Source organism: Thunnus thynnus, chromosome 2 (genome assembly GCF_963924715.1).
Source record: "Thunnus thynnus chromosome 2, fThuThy2.1, whole genome shotgun sequence".
Lineage (NCBI taxonomy): Eukaryota > Metazoa > Chordata > Actinopteri > Scombriformes > Scombridae > Thunnus > Thunnus thynnus.
The window spans coordinates 36,688,627-36,708,120 of NC_089518.1; the positions used below are offsets into that span (position 1 = coordinate 36,688,627).

The 19,494-nt window shown below is 38.0% G+C and overlaps 1 protein-coding gene across 1 annotated transcript in view; it reads right to left on the reverse strand.

The window, feature by feature from the left end:
* The window catches only part of LOC137169516 (stromelysin-3-like), a 44,422-nt gene that overhangs the window by 9,064 nt on the left and 15,864 nt on the right, over window positions 1-19,494 (reverse strand). Inside the window, exons 2-10 of the mRNA XM_067572750.1 lie at window positions 16,745-16,971; window positions 12,329-12,472; window positions 10,591-10,724; window positions 9,075-9,313; window positions 7,274-7,478; window positions 5,221-5,478; window positions 3,556-3,670; window positions 3,353-3,497; window positions 2,495-2,499 (exon numbers count right to left, since the gene is read on the reverse strand). Of these exons, the coding sequence (XP_067428851.1) occupies window positions 2,495-2,499; window positions 3,353-3,497; window positions 3,556-3,670; window positions 5,221-5,478; window positions 7,274-7,478; window positions 9,075-9,313; window positions 10,591-10,724; window positions 12,329-12,472; window positions 16,745-16,971 (1,472 nt within the window). The remainder of the gene's footprint in view (window positions 1-2,494; window positions 2,500-3,352; window positions 3,498-3,555; window positions 3,671-5,220; window positions 5,479-7,273; window positions 7,479-9,074; window positions 9,314-10,590; window positions 10,725-12,328; window positions 12,473-16,744; window positions 16,972-19,494) is intronic.

The window sequence follows — 19,494 nt, forward strand, 5'->3', positions numbered from 1 at the left end:
AACAAATGTTTACTAAGTTGTTTGTGTATAAATATAATGTTCACTGATTAACACTTGAAAAATGTTGCAGAAATGTTTCAAACAGCAACAACAGACACAAGAAACAACAAAGTGTGGATGATTACTGGAATGACTCGTCAGTGTCCTGCACTGGCAAACTAACAGACAGTCTGTACTGAGCCTTCACATCTCAAGTGCTGCAGCGAGGGACACAGCAGAGGAAATGTCAGATTACCTCGAGCAGCGGTTCTCAACGTGGGTGTCGTGACCCTAAAAAGAGGTCGCACCATGAGTTTTTCCAGAGACTGTGATGAGCCTTTCGATTCACTATCCAGCAGTGGTGGAAGAAGAAGTATTCAGATCCTTTACTTAAACAAAAAGATACAACAATGTATAAATCATGTAATTAAACTCATACTTACGTAAAAGTACATTAGTATTATTATCAAAATAAACTATCATAAGTAAAAGTACTTGTCCTGTGGTGGATGTATATTGTTAATACTGAAGCATCAGTGTTAGAGCAGCATGTTACTGCTGTAGCTGCTGGAGGTGGAGCTAGTTTCAACTACTGAGTATATTGTTGGGTAGTTTAATTCAGTGGTTCCCAACGTAGGGGTCGGGAACCTCCAAAGGGTCACAAGATAAATCCAAGGGGTCGTGAGATGATTAATTGTGAGATGCATAATCTTTTTTTGAGAAATATTGGATATTTTTTCTTCTTTTGATCTCTGTCTAAATGTAGTAGAGTAGAAGTATAAAGTAGCAGAAAATTGACACTCAAGTACAGTACAGTCCTTGAGTAAATGTACTTCCCACCACTGCTATCAAGCCAGTAATCTTTGTGATAAATACTTGTGAAACACCAGCCTGTCAAGTAATTCAGCAATAGGGTCAAAGTTCATCACTCAGTTTTGTTTTTTTGGGAGTGACTAACTGACCAGGTTGAGAACCGCTGATTCACACAGCAGCTGCTGCCACTGAATGTGTTACACTGACCGACACGAATAAAGCACCATGTTTTAGAGAAGCAATGACTTCATGAAGGATGAGAGACACAAAATATGAGGACAAATATCACAATCCAGGAAAGAAGGTGTTGAACTCTAGATGGCACCCTAGAGCTTTTCCTGCACACTGCTGTTTTCCTGAGTGATTATTACCAACAGCTAAGAGCTTCTTCACAACATCATGTTGGAAGAGTGACGTCAAAACTCGATGTACAGAAATGTTTTTCTTCCTTTCACTTTTTCTTCATTTCTTGAAAGGTTTGATGCTCCACGTTGTGTGAAAAACAGAAGTATTTTTGTTTTGTCAGGAGATAAAAGTGACATTACAGACTGATAAAACCCTTTAAACAGCGGTGAGGAAACACTTGGTTGCAGAGAAAAGCTGAAGTCGACAACGGTGACTGAATTTTTTGGAGTGTTTTTGCACCAAGCTCAAAGCTTTTTAATTCAAGCTCTGACACTTCTTCCTTCGTTAGCTGAGGTGAAACTAGATGCAGATCCTCCTAAGATTTATTTTTACCCTGAGTTGAGTCTCTTAGGCTGTGTACAAATGTCTTTCTTCACTAGGACTGACAAACCCTATAACACCCAACAATGCTCTAACCGCAGTTGGAAAAGTCCGATTTAGCCGATGTGAATCGCTTTCATGTCTAACATGCTCCTGTATGTGACCAAAAAAAAGGCAGAAATGCTTTGGACTTTTGTTTCAGACATTCAAAGTTTGAACATGCTTCCTGTCTTGTTACAGTTTGATCAGCTGCAAAACTGACCCAGAACTGTCTTCATCACTATTGCTGATGAAAGTCTGAGGAAACTTAAACATCAGATGTACGAATAATCTTTGATTGTTGCAGTTATCAGGTGCCAGTTCACAGCCTGGGAGGAAGTAAACTACGGGACTCTTTTGCCCTGAGCTCACGCTGTCAGGCTCGGACTGGCTGACTTCAACCGTGGCCTTAAAACAAAACTCTAACTTATGTTTTGGTGGTTTTGGAGAGTTTGTAACTCTGTGGAGGATGACAGCTGGATTTATAGCAGTTACAATAGATACTAGAGTCGATCAACAGAAAATGAATTGCCAATCGTCTATTAAAAATCAATTGTCAAGCAGAAATGCAGCTTTTCAAATTTGGCAATGTGCTGTTTTTCCTTGTCTTACATTATAGTAACTTGAATATCGTTGGACTGTTGTTGGACTAAACAAGACGTCTGATGACATCACTTCAGGCTCTTGGTGAAGGAGACTAAACAATTAATCGACTGATTGGCAATAATGAAAATAATCTATAGTTGCAGACCTAATGGATTTTACCATTGACTCAGTTTCACAGCAAAAAAACAAAAAACATCTAGAAATTTCTGAAACCACTCTCAGCAAATTCCAAACACTCATAATTGACCACATATGGCTATATATATATATATATATATATATATACCTTCTGTCTGTACAGTGGTTAACAGTTCAGCTTTATTACACACACGTAGCCTTCAAGCCTACATGTAGTAATGTTTGCTACTCAAAACATGTCAGATCAGAAGACAATTTCTTAAAGTTTATCCACAAATAACTGAAAAATTTTGACTGCATAGATTATTAGAGATTATTTGGAGACAGTTTGTTCAGGTCAAGAAAAACCTTTGATCACCCTTTGAAAGCTGAACAAAGCAGAATTGCTCATATTTATCTTTTACCTTATACTGGTTATTCTTTTTCTAGAACGAACAGAAGACAAAAGTCCATCATGCTTGGCGAAGGTTACAGCTACATTACCAAAATCTTTCTCCTGGTAGTGAGAAAGGTTTCCAAAACTCTGTAAAATAAATGAGCTGCTTGATAATAATTTTGTCTAGAAGCTGATTTGTGGTCAGTGTGAATCTAGATGAACCAAATACAAAAAGGTAAAAAGACGTTGCCAGTAAAATCACTCTGATCACCTTCAAAAAGTATAGTTTAACATCCTTTCTGGGTTTTCATGTTGCAGTGTTATAACAAAAGTTACCTCTCAAGCTCTCCGCTACAGCAGCTGTAAGTTTGATGTCACTCTTCAAACACTTGACGATCAGCGAGTCCATCCGTGATGAAATAAAAAAATTAAAAAAAAACAGTTGAAATGAAAAGTGTCCACTACAGCGACAAAGATAGTCTGTTCTGGTTCTGAGAACCAACATCGGTCAGGGAAGTCTCCATTTCAGGCTCAAAGAAAGGAGGTGAAAACGGTGCAGTTCACATCAGTATTACACGTCATTAATACAGGGCCCAGATCTCAGAGTACGGTGACAAAATGTGCAAAATAAATAGTAGAGTATAGCTGCACAGGAGGTGCCAAGTCTGAGGAAACATAACTTGGTTTTCCTGAGAAGAAGGTGTTATGGATCTGAGTATCAATAAATGGAGTAAAGCATAAAACAGATTTAAAGGAGACCGTCTCGTCTCCTCGAATCCACAGTTTGAACATACAAACATCTCTGTTCCAAAAAACTCCTCTTCATTGTCAAAAAGACATCCGTCACCCAAAATCTCCAGAGTTACACGAAGACTCACACGTTTCTACAGCCGAAAAAATCCATGCCGACGTAGCGAGGGTAGCCCTCTAGAGAGTTCATGCCAACAGGATCAAATTTCCAGTACTGTCGTCCTCGGATAAAGTGAGCATAGCCTGAAAAATATAAATAATAATCATTATTAATATTTATATTTAATACTATATCGTTTTGTAGCGTGCTATGGAACTCTAAAGAGCTTTGTACTTTAATATAATCTGAATTGAACTGAATTGAATTGAATGAATGCAAAGTTTACTTAACTATTATATTGATAAAAATGATTAACAGAAGTTTCACAGCAAAAAAGTATGAAAATCTCTTTAGAAACTTCTGAAACTACACCTGCAAAATAATCCACATTTTTTTTAATGCACAAAAATTTGATAATGATAAAATTTTTATGCCATTTTGCAAAAAAAAAACATGGCAATATTTAAAAATGCATGTAAAAACTGCAAATGTTTAAAGAACCCTCTGATATTCATATTGTGGTACGCAGGATTTCAGACACACTTTTACCACATACACTATTTGGCTGCTTGGGGGCAGCGGAACAAACTAAAAACATCTGAGAGCAGCTGACAGTAATGATATCGTAAACTTAAAACCTACCTCTTTAGTCTGCCTTTTGATTAAAATGTTTTATGGATGTCATTCCTAGTATTTAAATGGGCTGTGTTTATAGAGCGTCTTTCTAGTCTTCTGATCATTCAAAGCGCTTTACCCGACATGCCAACATTCACCCATTCAAACAAGGTGCCAACCTGCTCATCAGGAGGGGTTTCTAATGCTCATTCACACACACACACAAACACACTGATGGCACAGCCTTCGGGAGCAATTTGGGGTTGAGTATCTAGTCCAAGGACACTTCGACATGCGGACTGGAGGAGTCCGGAACCGAACCACTGATCCTCCGATTAGTGGACGACCCGCTCTACCTCCTGAGCCACAGCTGCTCATTTAATCATAAATTTGATTGTATTCAGGTTTTAAAATATTTTATTCCCTCTTATCTATTTCATTTGTCATTGTCACTACTGTGTAGAGCTGTAAACAAGCTCTGCAAACTAAAAGGTTAGCTTTAGGTAGTAAAGTATTCATGTTTCATGTTTGGTAACTTTAATAATGGTCAGATGGAGACGTTTATGTGTAGCTAGAGTAGTATAGTAAAGTATAGTAGTTGCTGCCTGGTGGGGTGGGTGGGGGGTCATTGACTTTTGCCTGTAAAAGTTGTTTTAGATTAGATTGTTTTAATGCTGACAGTGGTCTTTGGTAAAAAGACATTTTTCTCAGGAGTTGGTGGAGACCAAAACAGAGCTAAAAGGAGAGTGACATTCATCAGGTGGCTGAAAACACGACTCCAAATGAATGCTAATGTCTGCTGGATGTGAAATCAACTTTTTTTAGTTTAACCCTTTTTGTGGATATACTGTGGGGATTCAGTTTACATTAATTATTGTGATTGCAAGATTGGAAATTGCTTGAGTAACTGACCAACATTTACTAAATAATCGGAACAATTTGAGTTCAAACATGGTGAAGCAGTTTCAAAATATCAGCCTTCAAACTCCCATAATAACTTGAACAAAATATTTTGAGCCACAAAGTAGGTAGTCTTAACATTTGTTCACTTGTTTATGTTTTTGTTTATGGACCTTACCGTATATATCCCTGAAAGCAGCGTCCACATCATAGGGGATGCCGCTCCAGTCCTGCATGCTGCGCGGGTAGTCGGACTCAACTCGGTTCTCGCGGGGACTGAACCTCCAGTAGCTGCCTGATTTAAAGAAGTAGGTGTTGTACTTGGAGTCGCCCCAGCGCAGCGCCGCTTGGATGCGGGACACCCGCAGACCCAGGTTCCTGATGGACTCCGGCCCTCTGATCTGCATCTCAGCATCAAACACCCAGTAGTACTCACCTGCCGAGAAAGATGGATGTCATTCAAATCTTGTTGGTAATTTTTGTTTTATTAATTACATTTTTCTTTGCTTCAGTAAGAACCGATGTTTATGGGACTTATATTCCTGAATAAGAAACAGAGTTAGATGAAAAGGTGTTATTGTGAAGCTTAAATTTATGCTGCCTTCAAGTGGGTTGTTATAAGTTATTTAAATCAGTCTTCTCATGCTACTAAACATGACGTTGACCATCAAAAATCTCTTGCAAATCTATGTAGTCTTTGTGACAGGTGAAAAGAAGGGACACCCGCACTGTCTTCACTTCAATAAAGATAATTTAATATAGACAACGTTTCGGTCAATGACCTTCCTCAGGTATATGTATATGTATGTATATATATTATACCTGAAGAAAGTCGTTGACCGAAATGTTGTATTGTATTTTATTGTTCTATGGAACTCTAAAGCTAAAGAGCTTTGTCCTTAATATAATCTGAAATGAACTGAATTGAATTGAATGAATGCAACGTTTACTTAACTTTTATATTGATAAAAATGATTAAAGGATTCCAACAGAAGTTTCACGGCACAAAAGTATGAAAATCTCTTTAGAAACTTCTGAAACTACACCTGCAAAATAATCCACTTCTTCGTTGTACATCTGTACGTTCAGCATGTTCCAAACAACCGTCCATTTTTGTTAATGCTAATGACTTAAACTACTTAAATTCTAAGTATGCCTAACTTTCATGTTAAAACTAGAACATCAGAAAGCAGCATTAATTCATTTCAGTAACATTTTGAGACAAATTAAAATGTCAGTTAATGTCTGTCTGTATGTTTAAAGAAGTTATGGAGGTTGGAGTTGATATTGTGACACATTAAACTGTCTTTAGCTGTGTCTTCTTTCCAAAAACACACCAAAACTGAGCTTGACAACCGCTCAGTTAACCTGTACAAACCTTTAGCTAAATAACTAGCCAGCAAGCTAGCCAACAGAACCACCTATGTTTACAGTGACATGCTAATGCTAGCAAGTCACATTAGCGAGTGTGCTAAACAAACATGTTAACAGGAGGCAGTAACAGTTTGTTCAGCAGGCTAGATACTGTCGTTAGCTAGCTAAAAAACATACACACAAATAACATTTCTAATTTTGCTTGCAGCTCCCTTTTGATGTTTTAAAACCTTAACTGTGAAGTGTTTTGACTTTGAAAACTTTAAGGAAGCTGGGATGTTTTGGGATCGCTCTTAGGCACTAAAATAAATTTAAATTCAAGGAGAATATCTTTTAAAATAGAAACTTACCAAGATGTACTGTATCATGATGAAACATTTAACAGTACAGAAATTATATCTGTTTGTCTGTTCAGTTCTGTTGGTGGGAAAAGCAATTTTTTTGACATTTTATAGACTAAAAAGGTTAATCTAGAAAATAATAAAGATAATGAGAATAACCATTTGTTGCATCCCTAAAAAAACAGCCGGCAGACTTAAAACATTTTCCATGATTATGAATGTTTTTGGCAATCTTAAAAAGGACAAATCCAGTCATATGTATCTGCAATGTGGTTTGAAAATAAGAGTATAATTGCACATACTACCTTGCCTACATATAATAGAAATATTCACAAGAAAGTCTTAACTGCAGCTATGTCTAAGCTCTGTGTTAATTAACATTTTTACACATATTTAAACTTGCCTAAAAGGGCGGGATCATTTACGTCTGTGGATCTATACAATTACGCTGAAGTTTCTCCCCAGTGATCCTGTGCTCACATGAAACCAGAAACCAGAAACGTCTTTGCTGCCCACCTTGAAAGAACCAAATATTCCCTGACTTGTCTTCAAAGGCGGCGTCGATGTTGTCTGGAATCCCCCTCCAGTGACGAGATGCCAGCGCTGGGTAACCGCTCTGCAGTTGCCCGTCCCTGATCCGCCAAACGTAGCCCGACTTAAAGAAGAACAGCTCCCCCCGGATCATAGACACGGCATCAAAGTCCGTCTGGCAGGCATCAGGCTGGAATTAAGACAGATCACTTGTTCATCTCCTCATGCCAAAAACACGCAAATGTAGTTTCTAACAAGTGGTGATTTTATTGCAGTTGGGTGATATGTTAAGGAGACTTTTTATTGTCTGAAAGGATCCTAACATAAAGCAGAGAGGTGTTTTTGTGCTTCTTACGGTCCAGCTGAGGACTGCTTTTATTGCCACAAAACCATGACGAGGAATTTCATGGATTTTCTGCACAACTGAAAGAACCTCTCAGTTACAAGTCTTACGAGAGAAAATATCTCTGAAGTGGAAAGTTTGCTGAGTGCTCGTATGTGAGATTACTTAGTAAAATAACTTCTCATCTTTGGTTCAAATATGTTCAAAGCTGGCCACCACACTGCTCCAGACTGTAATATCTCAACAACTTTGATGAGGATGAATTGTTTGAAATTCTATACAGACATTCATGGTCAGCAGATGATGAATTTAGAGCTGCAACAAATCATCGATTAATTGAGTTGATCAAAAGATTATGAATCAGCAACTATTTTGACATTAAGTTAATTGTTTCAGTCATTTTTCAAGCAAAAATACCCAAGATTTCCAGTTTCTCATCTGCTTTTCCTTATCACTTAATAGTAAATTAAATATCTTCAGGCTGATCAGATAAAACATGCTATTTGAAGACCTTGGATCCAGTGAAACTGGGATGGGCGTTTTTTTTTTATTACTTGTGATATTTCAAATATTAATCATGAGAATAATTGGCAGAATAATCATTAGATGCAGCCCTAGATGAACCCTGCTTCAGTGATCTTCTGTCTATTCATCATTATGTTGACATTTGTGGTTGTGAGTGAAAAAAACTCAACAACTATGGGATTGAATGCCATGAAAACATTCATGGCCCTTCACACTCCATCCAGCGCCACCATCAGGTCAAAATTTTAATATGTCTAATACTTTAATTTATGACCCCATCAGCTTCAACTTTGTCTTTAGTGCTAATTAGTAAATGTTAGCATGAACATGGTAAACATTATACCAGCTAAACATCAACATGTTAGCATTTTCACTGTAACCATGTTAGCATTTAGCTCAAAGCCTCACAGAGCTGCTAGCATATCTTGCTACATTCTTGATCTTGTTTAATGTCTTTAAAACAATCCACAGAATAAACCAAGCTTTATTTTATTTTATCATTATGTATGATTATTGCATTCATTGTCATTTATTGTAGAGACAAGAAGGCAGAATACAAAAGGTTTATCACAGTCGTCCATATTCATTAAATCAGACTTGAGTTGGAGCAATATTTGGGCTTTGGGTCTGCCAGTCCCATTAAAGAAAGATGTGTCTTATTATTATGTTTAAGACTATATTTATTAAAGGCTTTTTATTCTGAACCATTCCCTAAGTGCCTGGATTTGGATTCTTCATGCAATCTTACTCATGGATCGAGGCATATTTTCTAATCTTTGGGATTACCAACCAGTTATTTGGAGCATATGTGTTGTTTTTCATTAAATAGATATTGGAAAAACATGTAGAAATCTTATCATTCAATACAGTCAGCCTGTAATTGATTGTTATTGTAAATCTAGCATCAGTTCCACTCACACTAGTGACAATCTCATTGGTCTCTGTGAAGGATGGAGGTGGAGGTGGGGGTGGTGGTGAGGGCTGGACTTGTGGATGAGTCCCGTACAGGTACTGGATGCCTCGCTTGTCATCCTCGCTCAGCTTCAGCGGGTAGGAGAAGGAGTAGTATGCGGACATGATGGCTCCCCGCTCTCGGGAATGCTGCAGGCCCAGGACGTGCCCGAACTCATGGGCAGCAACCTGGAGAAGGTCTGTGCCTGCAGGAGAGGGGGGGGGAGAGAGACAAGCCTCAGAGGATGCACAAGAAAACCACACCTGGCTCAAATGCTATCTTAAAATAGTTCTTGGCATTTGTTTTGACCTGCTTGCAGCGGCAGACAGGTGGTGTTTTTGCTACCTGAGACGATACAGTGCCAGGAACATCAACACTACCTAAAGAGTAATAAAAAAGTCCCTAACCACTTCCTCTCCCTGCTCAGCTATATTTGGGGAGTAACTAGTTACATGTAAAGACGTTATGTAATTAAATTACAAAACAAATGTGATTGTAATCTGTTAGTTACTGAGAAGTTACAGATACGAGAGATAATCAAAATGTTGGGTTTACATCTGAATATATTCTTTTCTGTAAAAAAGTTTATAATGTAACATTCATTCTGTTGCTTTGCATCTTTTTGACATGCAGGAATGTCTTCTTTTGGCATATTTCTGGACAACGCGGGTCAGTAAAGCCATTGGGACAAGACGGCTTACAAGGAGCTGTCTCTACATCTAAACAGGCTCCAGTATGTTCTCAAATGTTGAGCATTGTTTTTGATTGGTTCTCCTGTTGCCAATCAAATCAATAATCATTGCTGAGGCTGCCACGCCTGCGACCAGCTGACCACATCAAGGCGAACGGCCACGTCGTCGGACAAGAACGCCTTTCAGTGCTGAACAGTGAGGTTTACACTGCCTGGTTTAAATTTATGGTTTTAGCACTTTTCAGCTTTACTGCCCTGTTTAAAACATTTGTTAGAAAAGTAATCAAAAAGTAATCGAATGTAATAAGTTACAGTATTTTGATGAAGCAATTTAAATAGTTACATCACTTATAACATTTTTTACAGGGTAACTAGTCATCTGTAACCATCATATTTCAAAAGTAACCTTCCCAAAACTGCAGCTATACTGTTTACCTGTCCATGTCCACTCAACTAGTGAGATATGTCATGATCTGTTATTTGTTTCATCTAGCTCTTATTTTATTTTATTTTAAATCTGTTTTATTGGTTTTATTATTACATTTTCATCATTTTTATTGCTCGTCTGGTATACATAATATCTGTTTTCTTTGTGAAAATACCCCTTAACATACAGTAACCCACCCTTATTATTTTTGAATGTATGTATTGACCCTTGTGAACCCTATTTTATTGAATTTATTTTGCTTTATGTTCTACCAAAAGCAGTAAGTATAAACTAAAATTAAAAAAACTGTTATTTTATTTACTGTTCTTTTTGTTTTTCTAGACCCTCTCAGCCACTCACTCACCCATGTGGTTTCCGAGGGTCCAGGACTCATCGTAGTCAAAGTGGATGTCGCCCTGTCGGTGTGTTTTGGGGAAGAAAGCGTGGGCGAGAATCCCACCCGGGCCGTCAAAGGGAAGGTTGTCTCCATGCCAGGACCTACAGGCCCGTAAAACAAACGCTCTGATGAACATAAACTCTACAAGGCTTAAAGCGTGATCAATCTTTAAAATCAAACTTTACAGACAACAAAACAATCTCAACAACAATCTGTTAACTGCAGCTTTACAGAGGATTCAACAATGACAGGTAAAAGCCTGAATGATAAATGGTTAGAATACGAATATAACAAGACATCAGTAAACATGTTGAGTTCCCTTTTGAGCCAAAAACAACAAACGATTATTGTATCAAGTAGTCTGACAATTATTTTCATGATTCATTGTATAATATTTAAAAAATGTCAGAATTTAGTGACAATTTATCAGAAATCAGGAGTCCAAAACACAAAATGTTCAGTTTATTATTATAAAAAACTAAGAAAACTAGCAAATATTTAGATGCTGTAAATCTGAGAATTTTTACTATTTTTGCTTTAAAGAGTCATTTAAAGTTAACAAATTATCAAAACTGTTGTGGACTCATCTGTCAACCGACTAATCATTTAATTGACTCATCATTTAATCGCTGGAAATAATCACATAGTCTATTTTTAAATGTGTTAGCTATTCTATGGAGCCCTGAATCTGACAAAAGGCAGTAAAAGTCACACATAAATAACAAATAATAATAAATAACATAAATAAATAATACAGTTAGTTAAATAAATAAAAAGCAGTGTAAAGAAAATATACTTTTCCTTTAACTTCCAATTAGCTGGTAAAAAAAGAATATTAATCAAATTAGTCTTGAACCATAATCAGTTGATTGAAGAAAATTAAAACTTAAAACTTGACTTGATAATTTGCTCTTGGCATATTTTTACAGTAATTATTTATTTATTCTCACACAAAATATTTCTCAGGTTTCTCACCATCTTTCCATTTTTCCTCATTTTAATAAGTGTTATTAGTGTATTTATGTTCACAAAACTGTAACGACATGACAAAACTCAACCGTTCCTGAGATGTATGTGTGCAGCAGAGCAAACAATGATGAATACGAGTCAAAGCCAACCATGATTTAAAATGAGGAAAAACAAGAAATTGCTGCAGGAATAAACAAACCAGGCTACATAAAAGAAAATGAAGCCGTTTCAAAGTTGACACAGATCCCCCATAAAACCCTGGAGATGGTAATCTGCATGTCCGTTTTTTGGCTCCACTATCTCTTTTTTTCTGCCTTTGTGGCTCTGAAAAGCCGAGATCTTTGTCAGAAAGGCTTCATTTTGTAAGTAAATGAGACAGATTAAATGGAATTTAAATGTTTGACTTTGTGCCTCTGTTGACTGAAGTTTGTGATTATTTCTGAAGACTACAGATTAGAAAATCCACGAAACTCAATAAGCACACCAACTGGTTACGTTATGAAGCCTAAAAACAGATACTGAGAGCTTCAGGTAGTAAAAACATGTGTACACTACGCTTGAATTGGTAAAAAACAAAAGTTAAAGGACCAGTGTGTAGAATTTAGTGGCATCTAGTGGTGAGGTTGCAGATTGCAACCAACTGAAACCCCTCCATTCTTTCCCCATAACAAATCAATTCTTTCTTTTTTATTTATGCTTAATTAAGATGTTTTTCTCCACGTCTCAGTCTGCCCACCTGGTGAAGTCGATGCGGATGTCGGCCCTCCCGCTGTGGACCTCGGTGAAGGTGAGCGGGGTGACGTCACTCCAGATTTTCAGCGCTTCCCGAAAGACACGCCGAACGTTTTCCTCGCTTATCTGCCAGGGAAACCGGATGATCCTGCAGGAGACATACAGTATATGCAGGTGTCAAACACACAAACAGACACACACACACACACACACACACACAGGATGTACAGTACAGGAGAAGAGAGGGACCACCGGCCTTGCATGCCTCCCTCTATAATCTGATATCTGCCGTCGTCTCATCAGCAGGGAGGTGTGCTGTTACTGACGCACTCAGGCTCGCTAACAAAACACCGCATCATGGTCTCCTCCCTTTCCTTTTAGATAAAACCACCCAGTGTGATAACTGAGAAGAAGAAGAAGAGAAACCTCCTCATCTAACCACCAACACGTACACTTTTGTACTGTGAGGCTGCTGAATGAAATATGGAATTGTTAATCATAAAGCTGCTGCTTTTCAGTTTAGAATAAACAACCAGTATGACTGGGAAACATCATCACTGGTTCTTTTTAGGACTGCAATTATTTTCATTATCGAAATATAATTTCTTAGAGCCACAAAGTGTTGCTTTGAAGATTAACTGTCATGTATGACACAAAAAAGCTGAAAATCATCACATTTGAAAAGCTTAAACCAGCATGTTTGGTATTTTTACTTAAAAAAAAAATGGCTAAAATGATTATTTGATTATCAAAATAGCTGCTGATTGATTTTTTGTCAGCTAATCTTTGCAGCTCTGGTTCTTTTGATGGAATCTGATTTTGTCTGCTGCATTATTTTTATGGCACAAAACAGGAAGACGGTCGTCAGTCCAGAGCATGTCGGCTTACCTGCAAGAATTTATACTTCATTCAAGGAGGGGGAGGAGGGACAGGAAGCAGCGAGGTTTATGGGAAATGTGGTATTAATTTAGGAAAACATTAGCACTAAAAAAACTACCGCTGACAACTGTCTCTTTTGTTTGCACCAATTATAAATTATATGGCGGCAGAGGCACCTTGAAAAGTTGGAATGCTGCTTTAAACCCAGATGTGCAGTTTGTAGAAGTTCGATATCAGTAAAACAGAACTTGCTGGGAGATAAAAATATGCACTAAAGTCAGATTCAGAAAAGTTATTTAAATTTGATCTGCGGTTCTTCAGACACTGTGCAAAAAGACAACTGCAAATGCAAATATTTATGTAGATTACCTTAAGTTCTTGCACAAATACCCTGTAAATGAGCAATTAAAGTATTTTCTAAATCAGTCCCACAAGCTGAAATAGGTCATTAATCTAGTGTTTTATTGAAAGGATAAGGCTGGAGATATTTTGTGTTTTTCTTATTGTCAACAAAATCCATGAAAAGATTAAAATCAACAATGTGTTTAAGGCCCCTTTCGTTTAAACGCGATAAAATCTTTGGTCATAAATCCTAAACGGTGTCCTGTGAGACTCGTCCACCAACGACCAAAGACAGCTTGAAGCAAAACTCTGACAGAAATATGAGACCAAATTCCAGAATATGACATGAAATAAATAAACCGACCGATGTGACGTTTCATAAGTGCAGTTTTTTAAATAAAATTTAGACTTTCCTGCATTTTCAAAACATCAAAGCTGCAGACGGATGACGAATTGATGATGTGTCTCATCTCACAATCTGACAGCCTCAAACTGATATCGCACAGACTGTGACCAAGACTTTATTATAGTCGTCTTGCAATAAACCTACATCATCGATACTCCCTGACGTCCCTACTCTGTAGCTCTAAGCCTCAAGTCCTACTGGTTCCTACTGAAGATCTTTAAAAACAGCTTACGAATATATAGTTTCATTTTTAAAATAGCTGAGTAATTTCCTAAGACAGCTGTAGCCACTGTAGTTTTTAACAAATAAACAAGAGGAAATGGTGCAAATTTGCTGGAGACTATTTTTGCTAAATGGGAATCCACATTTGGTGCTCTAGTGAGTATTTCCTGCAGGAGGACAGTGTGTGTGTGTGTGTGTGTGTGTGTGTGTGTGTGTGTGTGTGTGTGTGTGTGTGTGTGTGTGTGTGTGGGGTTGAGTCACAGAGTTCATGGTGATGAAGGAACAGGGCAGCTGTGTGGATCATCATCGTGTTTATTCGACGTTAATTGTTTAACGGAGGTCTACGGCACAGAGGAATAAGATACACACATAATACTTGTTGGTATTATGGGATTTGTTGATAATATAATTCATTTTATAATTGTGTGAGTCAGATATGAACTATGACTGGAAAACAAACTTTGATAAAACACTTCTTTCAGTCCACCTCCCGCCTGCGACTGTACCATAACAAGCTTGATCCTTTAATGTTTTGCAGCCACCTGAGAACTCCTTTTCAATTTAGTTAACAACCGTTAAAGCAGTTAAAACAACACCGCTCTCAGCTGACCGAGCATGACTTCGAGTGTCGTGCCAGAACTTGCTCCGCACGCTCGAAACACTCGCTGGTTTCTAAATAAAAAGTAAACACAGGGACTCATTAGCGTGGCTCCACTCTTTCGCCGTTCATGTTTCAAGTCATTTGGAAAGACATAGAAAAAGGGGGCGACGGTGGCCTCGTTAGGTCATGCAGAAGTGTAGTTTGACATAGCGGGTTGTTGCCATCATCACTCTGGCAGGTGTCACTTTATTGGTCCGATCCAGCAGAATCTTATTAGTCTGTGGTCAGTGCTGCTAATAAAAGTTTTCTGCCCCCCCCCCCCTCTCTTACTCTCTCTCTCTCTGTCTGTCTTAATATAGTGTTCTGTTAAAGAGTGACTACAATGAAAGAGACCCCAGGAGACACAGACAGAGAGGCAGCAGCCAGTAGATGACTGCCAGACACTCGACGGTGCCAAGGCCTTAGATGAAAGAAAACCAGCACCCCCCTTTTTTTCAGAATGGTAATTTCAAGACTTAATTTTGTAAGTGCTGTATTGGCCTTCTTATGTTACCTTTTTCTCCCTTGAGCTCATTTATCAATGTGTCCAAAATTTTGTCCGCCTTGAACTTGAGGGATTATGATAAAAACAATCTACCGTATCATCTTTTTTTTTTTTTATCAGCATATGAAGTTTACTCAATTTGTCACGTAATTGTAGATGTTCAAACTTCCATTATTCTCAAAAGTTTTAGGGGATTTCTCATCCACGTTGGCTTCAAAGTTGAGCTTCACAAGTTAAAAACACGAGCAGACGATGGTCCTGAAAAGTCTTCAAAAGCAAAAATTGTTGGTGTATGTGTTTGCAGGCTGTCAGGAGATGTTCTACATCTTTAAACAACCTGCGTCCAGACTAAAACCTTTTCAGAGTTTTTCCAAAATGACCTCCAGAGTGTGTAAATGTGAGATTTGGCGTTGTATTGTGTACTTAGAAAAAACAGAACTTTGTAGAGAACGCTGTCGTATCTGTGACAAAACAGATGGTGGCAGTAGTGTGGGATTTTATTGGAAGAAGAAGAAGAAGAAGAAGGAGTGTTGAAACTGTTGTAATCTGCTCGCAATAATGTCAGGAAGCTGCCGTGGAAACAGAAACATAACACAGTTTTATTCTGGTTTTCTATGGCTGACTTACTCATCTGTCCTCTGCACATGCTCAGTAGGAGAATTACCCGTTTTGGCGTTTTAATGTAGATGGAAGTTACAGTTGTTTTTGCATGAAAACAAAGTTTTAGAATTTAGCAGCTTAATGTAGACGTTGTCTCAGTCGGCATCATCAGACCTGCAGCAAACACTGTCACTACTGCAGCTACAGGAAGCTCAACCACTCATAGTCGGCAGGTGTAAGTTTTAGCAAAACAATTATAGGGCAAAATGAGTTATACAGGGATCTACTTCACATTCACTCAGTTTTTATGACTTAAATCATTTTTTAATTCGTTAATCCGTCCACCGATTTGTTGCTGCTTACCTGGGTCCAGATTGCAATAACTTAATTAATTATATCATCAGGAATTTTTGTTATATACTGCTGAGAAGTACTGACAAAATGTGATATAATAATAATTTGGCTTGTATGATCGTGGGCATATGATCATACAAGCCAAATTACAAGAAGGTGTCTTATTGCAGCACATTTATTTGGACTAAGATGTTGAACAATCACCTATAGATGTAATGTTTTTATTTGTTCACATACATTTGACCACATAGTTTATCATTGACCAGCGAGGTTCAACTGTTCTCTGACATCACGCCATGAAAAGTTGTGAGTTATACAATTAAGATCAATACTGGAAAGTCCAGTCATGTTTTAACATCTACGTTATGTCCAACAAATCTCATCTGCCACAAGGTTACAAAGATTAGAAACCAAAATACTCTTTGACCAATAAGAGTTGAGTGTGGTTTTATGTAAATCTGCAGATCCGTACCTGTAGGTGAGGTCATTCTTCTCCAGTCGGCCTCCGTACAGGACGAAGCGTCTCTGGCGCTGGCGCCCCCGGTAATGCACTTCCTTCTCGTCGGGGTAGTCCGGCACGCCGCAGCGAGGTCGGTTCTGTGTGTAAGGTGTGTTGGTTAGCAGACCCAACTCCCTCACCAAGTCATTTGCGTTATGAACCTTCTCCCTCCTCTTCAAGTCTGGGAACTTTTCAGAGTCCTGGAACAACATCAGTATTCATATGTATGAGTGCATTCTGCTTTTTTTGTTTAAACAGTAATGAATTACAAAAATGGAAAACAGGTTATGTTTGGTAACTTGATCTGATTTTGTGTGACATGAAAATAAAAAATGCCTCAATTACAGACAGTGAGAGAATGAGGGAGAGAATTTGCAACTGAGGTCAAACTGGTGAAGATGCAGTTCGCCGATTTTATGATATGTTGAGCAAAGATTAAGCCAGAGACATGTAAGAAATGCAGTTTTTTGTTGTTTTTTTACATGTTGGCACAAACTATTTATAATGTTTATGGTACTGGTTGTCATTTTTGTAGTTTAAACATCATTAGTGTTTTTATCAATGCAAAGCAACACTTAACACAAAACATAGCTGAGCCTGATGGGAATATCGTTAGTTTTGCATGTATTCTTCATTAAATAAGTATTGGACAAATTAAAATTTTGAAGGAGGGAAAGTTAAGGGATCATCAATGTCAGTAGACCACAAATGTCTGCACCAAATTTCATGGCTATATTTTAGAGAGTAGTTATTTCAGTCCAAATTACAATAACTTTATTTGTAGAGCACTTTATTTTTAGCACTTTTTCTTAAGACAGTTACAAAGTGTAACAAGTGACATCACCATCCTTAGAGCCACACCACCAGCATTGCGGATAACAAGAATAAGAGTCTACAGCCATGCTAGCAGCTTTGTGAGACTGCTGTGCTTTGAGCTAAACGCTAACATCACCATGCTAACATGTTGATGTTTATAATGTTTACAATGTCCACCATCTCAGTATAGCGTGTAAGCATGCTAACATTTGCTAATGAGCACAAAACACAGCTAAGGCTGATGGGAATGTTCATTAATATTGCAACTGTTTGATCAAACAACAAAGTATTTGACAAATCAAAAATTTGACCTGATTATGGCGCTACATCAGAAGTTCAGTGATCACCAGAGTCATTACATGTCATCCTGAGGGGGACATGAATGTGTGTTCTACATTTCATGACAATCCATAGTTTTTTGGTGGCACTAAAAACTAAAAATGTCAACCTCATGGTGGCGCTAGAGGAAAAGTCAGAGGATCACCAAAGTCATTAAGATTCATCCTCTTGGAGCCATGAAAGTCTGTATAAAAATTCTTGGGAATCCATCTTGTTAATTTTGAGATATTTCACTGGATTTGTGAAAATGTTGACCCACTGGTGGCGTTAGAGGAAAAGTCAGAGGATCACCAAAGTCTGTAGGATTCATCCTCTGGGAAACATGAATGTCTTTACAACATTTCTTGGCAATCCATGAATTAGTTTGTAGGATATTTCTGTCAGGATCAAAATTGTGCACCAACCGATGTTGCTATCCCTGCTGCTTGTACGGCTAATAAGAAGAAGAAAAAAAGGAAAAATAAGAAAAATAAGTGGATGAGAAAGGTTTCAAGTTTCAAGAAGAACCAGGAAACCAAGAGAAAGACCAGAGGCAGACATGTATTCCAGTCGTGGTTGGATATGAAACAGCATCATGTTGAGTTCATTTTGAACTCTGAGGTTAATAACAGCACACACTCATAATCAGGTCACTGAGCCACGTAGTTTGCCCCAGTTTAAGAGACAGTCGGTCCCAGAGTGTCCCATTATCGTTAATACCCCCCCTGCCAGATCCAGAGGAAATAGCTCTGCTCATTTCCACAGAAGCAAATTACAGAGGAGCGCTGTGCCATCCGCACCTCCTCATCTGAATCAGGCCACAGCCTCTAAACCAAACCACATCTGCAGCACTTACAGGGAAACTTTTGGGTGTTCTCCTCAAATCACAAAATTACTTTGCATTTCCTTTTCCGCTGCTGCTCACAACAACCTGTGGGAAAAGACGCTATCAATATGTAAAGATGAAACCGATTACCTCAATCGTCAGTGCCCTTGAGTTTTCCCACGACTTCTCTCTTACATAATGCTTGGAGGACTGTAAGACCACCATCACTCTGACGTTTGACCTCACTGACACTCACTGTTGTACTTTTCTGAAATATTGCGATGTCCATGAGTTGTTTTTCCACTGAGCACTGATTCAGGTAAAACAATGTCTACACTTTACAGGTTACAAATGGGCTACATCTGTCAAAAAGAGAAAATTGCATTATTTCAACTGTATTTAAAAGATTATGTAACTAGACATTAAACCAACACTCTTTCTAATGTTTTAGCTGTAATCTCTGCTGTCTGCCCTGCCATGCTCAACACTTCACTCTGTCAAGCAGCTGACCTTTAACCTGCGACGGTTTTGGGTTTGTGGGAAATGTTGTGTTTGTTTAAAACCAATGTAACAGAAATATTAAATTAAAAAGATTTTAAAAATGTATCATTTGAACGTTGAATGCTGCTGTCACTTCACTGTCATCTGCATTTTTAACACACTGTTATTTGCAATAATGCACAGTGCATCTTATGACCAGTACCCATACTATTATTTGCAATATTTGCAACAATGGGGTTAGGGTTAGGACAAACGGAGAAAA